The 9431-nt window shown below is 36.7% G+C and overlaps 1 protein-coding gene and 1 long non-coding RNA gene across 7 annotated transcripts in view; one reads left to right on the forward strand and one right to left on the reverse strand.

Annotated features, from left to right (window-relative positions):
* The window catches only part of LOC141777572 (protein APCDD1), a 69506-nt gene extending 63730 nt beyond the window's left edge, over positions 1-5776 (forward strand). For 3 of the 4 annotated variants that reach the window (XM_074651960.1, XM_074651963.1, XM_074651961.1), the window contains 2 exons: positions 1371-1692; positions 3001-5776. In XM_074651960.1, coding sequence (XP_074508061.1) covers positions 1371-1692; positions 3001-3458 — 780 coding nt within the window. In that variant the 3' untranslated portion in view covers positions 3459-5776. The remainder of the gene's footprint in view (positions 1-1370; positions 1693-3000) is intronic. The other variant, XM_074651962.1, reaches the window with a different exon arrangement.
* Positions 3997-8482, reverse strand: LOC141777579 (uncharacterized). 3 transcript variants are annotated; one of them, XR_012595926.1, is made up of 4 exons: positions 8103-8468; positions 5409-5584; positions 5280-5325; positions 3997-4073 (listed from the first exon to the last, which is right to left on the reverse strand). It is a non-coding gene; the product is annotated as an uncharacterized LOC141777579 (long non-coding RNA). The 3 variants fall into 3 exon arrangements; XR_012595924.1 differs by having other exon boundaries at positions 3997-4087; XR_012595925.1 differs by having other exon boundaries at positions 5280-5584; positions 8103-8482.
* Between the last annotated feature and the right edge of the window lie 949 nt (positions 8483-9431).

Raw genomic sequence — 9431 nt, forward strand, 5'->3', positions numbered from 1 at the left:
AAAAATTCCGTAGATTGATATTTGAGATTTAAAAAAAATCTAATGTTGGTATCTGCCTCAAAAATCCAGTATCAGTTTGGCTCTGTGGTTTGCATACAGAAAACCCACCCACCAAATGGTAAATGTGCTTTTAAAAATCTGCTGATAATTTAAACAAGATTCAGTCATTACCTTAAAGGGATAGTTTGGGTGTTTTGAAGTAGGGTTGTATGAGGTACTTATCCTTAGTCAGTGTATTACCTACAGTAGATGACAGTCGGCACGCCCCCAGTTTGGAGAAGCAGACAAGAGTTACCGAACGGAACAAAAGCAAAAAAATCAATATCAGTTTAAGTGTACGCTATATTTAGAATATTTTCGGCGGTTTACCTTGCCGTGAGACAGCTATACAGTCGATGTTTCCGAAGGGGAACTGAAGCCCTTATCTATGCTCTTGCCAAAACAACCAGACTCCATTGACAAACACAGTCATTTTACCTTGCAGTACACGGGACTTGTTGGTCTACCGCGGCCTCAATCGGTTAGATTGTTTGTGTTATTGTGTGACTTTGGTTAGTTCGGATTCACCAAATTCACGCAGTAGCAGAAACAAACTAACTGGTCGAGGCAGCTGTAGACCAGCAAACCCCCGTGTTCGGCAAGGTAAAATTCCAGGTTTTTTGGAGTCTGGTGGCTTTGGCAAGACCATAGATGGCGGCTTCAGTTACCCGTCGGAAAGGGCTGTCTGACGGCAAGGTAAAGTGGTGAAAATACTCTAAATATAGCGTACACTTAAACTGATAGTGATTTTTTTTGGCGGCTAAAATTCATTTTGCTGCTGCCCCCGTCAACAGCAGTACATCACTTAGCTCCAGTGCTGGTACTCCTGTCTATTTCTCCAAACTGGGGTGTGCCGACTGTCATCTACTGTAGGTAATACACTGACTATGGACAAGTACCTCATACAAAACACCCAAACTATCCCTTTAAAACCATAATGTGTAAATGTTTGTGATGAAAGCGTCTTTGATTTTACCACTGGGAGGTGCCAAGGTTTAAAAATTTCAAATCTTAACAAACGTAGCTTTAATCTCCTATTTGCTGTAACTTTGTAGTGACATTTTACTGTTTTTTTTTCGTTTTGTGTGTAATAAAACCTGGTAAATGTAACATTTCTAACATAGAAATACATTTGCTGAAGAAGTAATTGGTTTCCTTCTTTAAGGGTCTTTATTTCAGCTGTAACTTAAACTCCTATTTGTGTTTTTAGTTTTTCATACTAATGGCAGTGTTTTTTTTATTCTCCTAGTTTTTACTTTATATTATTGTTGTATTTGTATATATTTTTGCATTTATATACAAGGCTCACTGTTCTCCTCCTTTTTTTTCAGAACCATGACCACGGCTGCATCGCCTGTCGCATCATCCACCGCTCAGATGAGCTCCACCCTCCCATCCTGGCGCCGCGGGCCGACCTGACTGTCGGGCTGTACGGTCAGTGGGTGAGCCAGCGCTGTGAAGTTCGCCCAGAGGTCCTCTTCCTCACCCGTCACTTCATCTTCCACGACAACAACCACACCTGGGAGGGCCACTACTACCACTACTCTGACCCCGTCTGTAAACACCCCACCTTCACCATCTACGCCCGCGGACGCTACAGCAGAGGGCTTCACTCCACCCGCGTCAGGGGCGGGACAGAATTCGTCTTCAAAGGTTAGTGGTTGATATCGTGTGGTCTTACAGCGAACGCTTTTCGTAAAACGTTAAATACCAACAACTAGACTAGAAAAACCAAACCTTTGGGCTCATTTTTCTGTCTCTACCTTCAATGAGTCGATACAAATACTTGTACCTTCTGTTGTTTAAAAATAACTGATGCATTTCATCAGAGTTTGATTTGCAGCAGTAACAGAACCACACTAAGAACAGTCAGTTTTCTAACACAAAATAGAGCAACCATAGGATTATAAATTATTATAAGAGAAGATAAGCCTTTATTGATCCCCAGAGGGGGAATTCAGTTGTTGCAGCAGCACAAGGACAGAAATAGTACAGATAAATAGAGAAAGTAAAAAAGAAATACTAAGAGGTATGAAACTAAAAAAGGAATAGAAGTAAAAAAACAGAAACAATAGAAGTAAAAAACAGAAACTATACAAGAGCAATTCAAGACAAAATTACAAGGTAAAGTGACAGTGGTGTGATGTGATTAATAGTGGTGTATGTTAACAACGTACAACAGACTAATATATGATTTGGTTAAGGAATGATACTTAGTGTTTGTCCGTATTAATATAGTATCCGATGTTATACATATTAACATACCGGTAATACAGTCTAGTTCAATATAGCATAGGATATAAAATGTAGTATATGGTGAAATGTAATATATACCTTGACGTGTCAATCCATAGCTAGAGGTATGTTGGCCTAATTACATATTTTGTTATATGTTATACTATATTTGTTATATAGTGTGTAAATACAGTATGTGTATATGATGTATGTATGTACTGTGTGTATATATATATATATATATATACACTGTATATGTATGCATATATATATATGTGTGTATATATATATATATAAGACCCAAGTTGTAACATGCAGAAAAACATTGTTTCAATGACTCATCTCAGTCCGTTGCACCTGTGACCTACATCACTACTCTGGGGGGGTCATCAAAAACAGGATGTTCGGGATTGCTGGTGTTACTCTTAGGGTGCTTTTCATTATGCCAACTTATGCTTCCTCGCGCGACCCGGAATTCGTTTCCCCTCCGCCATCATGGAGGATCTTCCAATCTCTTAAATGCACCTCAAGGAGACCAGGAGGCTTCCGGTTGGCTTAGAGCAAGGAAACAGGTGTACCTTCCTCTGTCCTCGCATCGCTCTCTCACATCCTCGCTGGGACAATCATAAGAAGCGAGGAGACACGTTTGCATAATGAAAAGCACCCTGTGTAACTCTTTATGATAAGAAGAAACTAACATGTCTTCTCATGTCTCTCCTCCCTTAGTGAACCACATGAGAGTAACTCCCATGGACTTTGCCACCACCTCCCTCCTCAACGTCTTCAATGGTAACGAGTGTGGAGTGCAGGGGTCCTGGCTGGTCGGGGTGGAGCAGGACGTTACCTTAACCAACGGCTGCGTAGCACTGGGCATCCGCCTCCCCCACACAGAGTATGAGCTTTTCCGCATGGAGCAGGACGCCCACGGCCGCTACCTGCTCTACAATGGCCAGCGTCCCAGCGACGGCTCCAGCCCAGACCGGACGGAGAAGCGTGCCACCTCCTACCAGATGCCCCTGATGCAGTGCTCGGCAAGCAGCCAGCCGTCCGAGTACAGCAGAGTGGATGACCGGTCTCTGCTGCACCACAATGACTGCCCAGGATGGCACAGAGGCAGCCAGCAACACGTCACGGTGGCTCTTGTCGCATTCGTCACGTCTCTGCTTCTCAGCTGGCAAAGCTAGAGAGCAGTTTTTTTTTTCTACGTAAAGACACAAGACAAGAGTGTGGATTACAAGAGCAGACAGAAACTGTAAACATTTTACTTCTCTGATGTGAAAGAGGATGAAAACTGGTGCCACTGATCCTCTGAACTCCTTCCCAGCTAACAAAGACTCGACACAGCTGCACCACAGAAACTTTAGCACTTTAGAGTGGAACCAAAGACCAACCTGTCTGTGTTTCCACAAATATACAAAGATGTTTATATATCCACACAGACCTGAGAGGAAGTTTTATACAGTGTATTTACCTACAACTATCAAGTCATTTCTTGGTACTGCAAAAAGACACGATTTGATGTGTGGAAGCATTTTCTACAACAAACTCTTGACAATGGGAGATGTGCTTGTGGATAGTCACCGTTTACAGTAAAAGGGAACTACACTACTCCTATTACAGCAGTTCTTTAAATATTGGCTTACAGTATGGTGAACTCAGTTATCGGTCATCTATTCCACGTTAAAATCATGCTGTTATTTTGGATACAACAAAAGCAATTACCTTCCACGTACTGGCCAACACTTGACCTTGTTTCCATTGGGGCTATTTTGAAATGATGTCATTCTCAGATCGGGAAACTGCACCCAGAAAACTGGCATGTAAAGAGCATTGTCTCAGCAATAAGACTTCAAATACACTGCATCAGGACTGAGCAATATGACTAAATTCAATATTATAATTGAGAATATTTTTTGATAAAATCCCAAAATCAAATTAATGCATTGAATTGTGTTCCACTGTTGTGCTTTACATGCACAAAATACTTCATGTGTTAATCTGTAATTACAATTTGCTTGCAATCATCGTAACATGATTCCAATACATAACCATGAAAGGAGAATATTGAATTGTTGTCCAGTTTTAAATCTGTTAATGGAATAGATGGACACAAATACGTACATTTCCCTGGACATAAATAGGCCCTTGTTTTTTGTTATATGTTGGTCTTATCTGTCAACACTATACATAAAATAACTCTACTATACAAGATCATGCTTCAAAGGGATAGTTCAGCTATTTTGAAATGGGGTTGTATGAGGTACTTATACATAGTAAGTGTATTACAGTAGGTGACGGTCGGCACGTCCCCAGCAGGAGAAACGGGCAGGAGTACCGACACCACAGCAAAGCAATACAGTGCTGTGGACGGGGACGGCAGAAAAATTTATTTTAGCCACCTAACAAAACATCATTATCTGTTTAAGTGTACGCTATATTTAGAATATTGTCACCGCTTTATCTTGCCGTCAGACAGCCCTTTCCTTCTCCTTTCTTACGGGGGAACTGAACTGAAAGTGAAACTTATCTATGCTCTCTCCAAAGCCAGCGGGCTCGGACAAAAACAGTATGGATACGTTTCACTTTCAGTTCAGTTTGCCGTCAGAAAGTATTCTGAATACAGCGTACCCTTAAACGGATATCCACGTTTTTAGGCCAGCCTTTTTTTTAAGTGGCTAAAAAACATTTTCCTGCCGTTCCTGTCCACAGCACTGTATTTATTTGCTCCGGTGCTCCTGTCCGTTTTTGCTGGGGGGCATGCCGACCGTCATCTACTGTGGGTAATACACTGACTATGGATAAGTACCTCATACAACCCCACTTCCAAACACCCAAACTATCCCTTTAAGGTAAAGTTTGTTGTTACAACAAATATAGAAGACTATAGAGGGATTTAATCAGGAATTTAAGTATTTTTGGGGTAAATATTCCCTGTTTTTTAAAACTGTGGTGTAACAAAGAATAGATTCTAGTCACAAAGCACTGTATAGTAGGCCACGTCTCACCTGTCCAGATTGTGCAGTTCCTTGAAAAAGTCTTCCAGTGGGGAATCTGTGAAATGACAGGAAAAATAGATGAGTTCTCCTTGCTTCTCAAGGTCGTTCCTAAATTAGAGTGGAATAAATTCAAAATACCTTCTGTGGGATTAAGGTCATGAGGTGGGGCACAGTATAAGCACCCTTCAGTTCTCCAGTGGCATCTCCATTACAATCTTAATGAAGGTCACTGCAATGTTGTCACCCTCTGGATGTTGGACCAGTACCTCTTTGGGAGCTTACCAGCATGCTTCTACGATACCAAAACTTCCAGACTGTGTTCAACAGAGAAAGAACACACAGGGAATCACAGCATACTATTTCTGCGATGGAAAAACTTTCGTACATCCAGGTTATCATCATTGATGGTGCAGTCTTGTTCAGACTGCAGAACCTGTATTGGACTCCAAGAAATGTCTTTTTGTAACTGGATACATGTATAAGATTAAAGGTTTGATACTCTTCAATGCTGATCTATTGTGTATATTTCTAAAGTTTGATTGTTTTGTATACTTACCAAATTTCAGGCAAAAAGTCATGGTATAGTATGCCATAAAAAATATCAGTTATGTCAAGAGGTAAAAAGTCCTAAAAAAAAGTCAGTCGAAAAAATTCTTACTATGACTTTTTTTTAATTTTTAGACATACTATGCTGTGATTTTTTGTATTTTTTCGGCATACTATACTATAACTTTTTTTTTAAAATGTCGAGATACTATACTATGACTTTTGTTTGACTTACTATACCATGACTTTCTTTATTTTTTCAACATACTATACTATGATTTTTTTTTTGATTTACAGATGACTTTTATTTTTCCGTCATACAGTGACTTTTTTAATTTTTTTTCGACATACTATACTATGACTTCTTTTCGACTTACTATACCATGACTATTTTTTTTCGACATACTAGTATGACTTAATTTTTTCGACTTACTATACTATGACTTTCTTAATTTTCGACATACTTTGCTGTGATTTCTTTTATTTTTTTCGACATACTATGCTATGATCTTTATTTTTTTCGACATACTATGCTATGATCTTTATTTTTTTCGACATACTATGCTATGATCTTTTTTATTTTTTTCGACTTACTATGCTATGACTTTTTCATTTTTTTTTACTTACTATACTATGACTTTTTAAATTTTTTCGAGGTACTATATGACTTAATTTTTAGACACACCAAAGTGTTTTTTTTTGTATTTTTTCGACTTACTATACTATGACTATTTAAAAAAAAATTGTAATATTATGCTATGACCTTTTTAATTTTTCAACATACTATTCTGTGATTTTAAATTTTTTTTCAACATAGTATACTATGGCTTTTTTTGACTTACTATACTATGACAATTTATTTTTACTTACTATACTATGACTTTCTTTATTTTTACGTCATACTATATTCTATGACTTTTTCGTCATACTATACTATGACTATTTTTTTATTGTTTTTGACATACTATATGACTTTTAAAACATTTTTAGCATACTGTACTAAGACTTTTTATTTTTTGGACATACTATACTATGACTTTCTTTATTTTGTCGACATGCTATCCTATGACTTAATTTTTTCGACATACTATACTATGACATTTTTTCGTCATACTATACTTTGACTTTTTATTTTTTTTAGCATACTGTACTATGGCCTTTTTTTTTTTTTTGACATACTATATTATGATTTTGTTTGGTCATACTATACTATGACTTTTTCTTCATACTATGTTACTTTTTAAAATCTTTTTCGACATACTATTTTTGGACAAACTGATTTTTTTTATTTTTTTCAACATACTATATTATGACATTTTTTTTTTCCGCCATACTATACTGTGACTTATTTTTGACATACTATACTATGACCTTTTAAAATAAATTTCGACATACTAGACTATGACTTTTAAAAAACATTGACATACTATACCTTTTTGAATTTTTCGACATACTATGCTGTGATTTTTTGTATTTTTTTGACTTACTATCCTTTGATATACTATACTGACTATTTAAAAAAATTGTAATACTATGCTTTTTTTCTTCATTTTTCAACATACTATGTGATTTTTTTATTTTTTCGACATAAAATACTATGACTTTTTTCGACTTACTATACTATGACTATTTTTTTCGACATACTATACTATGACTTATTTTTTTGACTTACTATACTATGCCTTTATTTTTTCGACATACTATATTCTATGACTTTTTTTCGATATATTATACTATGACTTTTTAATTTTTAGACATACTATGCTGTTTTTTTGTATTTTTTCGACTTGCTATACTATGACTTTCTTACGTCATACCATATGACTATTTAAAAAAAAATTTAATACTATGCTGACTTTTTTAATTAAATTTTTTTTTTCCGACATAAAATACAATGACTTTTTCAACTCACTATACTATGACTTTTTTTCAACTTATTATGCCATGACTTATTTTTTCGACATACTATACAGTGACTTTAAAAAAAAAAGTTGACATACTATACTTTGACTTTTTTATATTTCCACATGCTATACTGACTTTTATTAATTTTTCGACATACTATGCTGTGATTTTTTCGACATACTATACTATGACTTCTTTTTGACTTACTTAGCCTTTACCCGGCTGTGTCAAAAAGCACAGAGAAGCTCTATGAATACAACACACACACAGGGAGTGACTTCATTCTCTGCTCAGGTAGATATTACTCCTCTATATCTTTAGACAGCAAGTAGTTGTTTGCAGCTATTTTAATGCTCTGTATATCGTATTTATCAAACTCACCGGATGTCAGGTTGGGAAGAAATAATTGGGCCGTGGTTTGGTTTGCTGCTCAATCTTTCTGGTCCTCATTCAGTACACGATGGTTTCCCTGCTGTCTTCAGTCGGTCGAGGAATCTCCATAAATAAAACTGAGCTAAATGTGGTTAATATCCCCAGAAAGGCGTCAAACTTTTAGTCCTCCATCTGTCTTCACAAAGAAAACCAAAATTCCCTCCACAAACAATTCTCCTTCCCTTTGTTCCCGGGCCACGCCCCCTACACCTGTGAGGAAACCAACACCTGACCAGTGATGAGCTGTGGGAGGAGACACGTTAAAGCAGGGGAGAGAGGGACACAGTACACCAGAGGTTTAACCTGGCAAGGCTTTTTACCATTAAACCCTCTATAGTTAATGCACACATATTTTCCCCCTCATATTCGTGGTGGTGTCATGAAAAAAATCATAGTATAGTAGGTCATTGTTTTTAAAAAAAAAAAGTAATAGTATTGTATGTTGTAAAATATGTAATAAAAAGTCATAGTATAGTATGTCATAAAAATGTCAGAATAGTATGCCATTAAAATGACATGGTATAGTATGCCTTAAAAAATGTCATAGTATATAGTATGTCATTAAAAAAGTCATACTATTGTTTGCAATAAAATGTCGAAAAATGTCACAGTATAGTGCACCACAAATATAGCATGTCTTAAAAAAAAGTCGTAGTATTGCATGTCATAAAAAATGGAAAAAAAAGTCATACTATTGTATGTTGTAAATTATGACATTAAAAAAAGTCATAGTATATAGAATGCTATCAAAAAAATCATCTCAGTCATATAGTATGCCATAAAAATGTCATAATAAAATAAAGTATACTATTGTACGTCTCTAAAAAGTCATAGGATGTTATGCAATAAAAATGGCATAGTATAGTATGTCATTAAAAAGGTCAAAAGTCATGCCATAAAGAAGAATAGTATGCCATAAAAAAAACTTTTTAAAAGTTATAGGATAGTAAGTCATTTAAATATTAAAAAAATATGTCATAATGATTAAGGCTAGGCATTTACCTCGAATAGTTAAGCTTCGGATAGGTCGTTGCGCAGCGAGTCTCGCGAGTTTTCGCAACTTGTGGATTACCTTCTAGACACTCCCGAGTGGTGGTGCGGGTACAAATATCGATATGCAAACATATAACTAAGAGCGTTTCTACACCGGAGGACGTGGAAATGAGGCTCATGCATGTGCGCTCAGCTCCACAATGATTGAGATATGTAAAACAGAACCAGCCGTACGTACATTGTGAATCTACACAGAAACTACAGTTCTCTGCAGCTGGCCTCTGC

The sequence above is a fragment of the Sebastes fasciatus genome, chromosome 11, assembly GCF_043250625.1.
Source record: "Sebastes fasciatus isolate fSebFas1 chromosome 11, fSebFas1.pri, whole genome shotgun sequence".
Classification (NCBI taxonomy): domain Eukaryota; kingdom Metazoa; phylum Chordata; class Actinopteri; order Perciformes; family Sebastidae; genus Sebastes; species Sebastes fasciatus.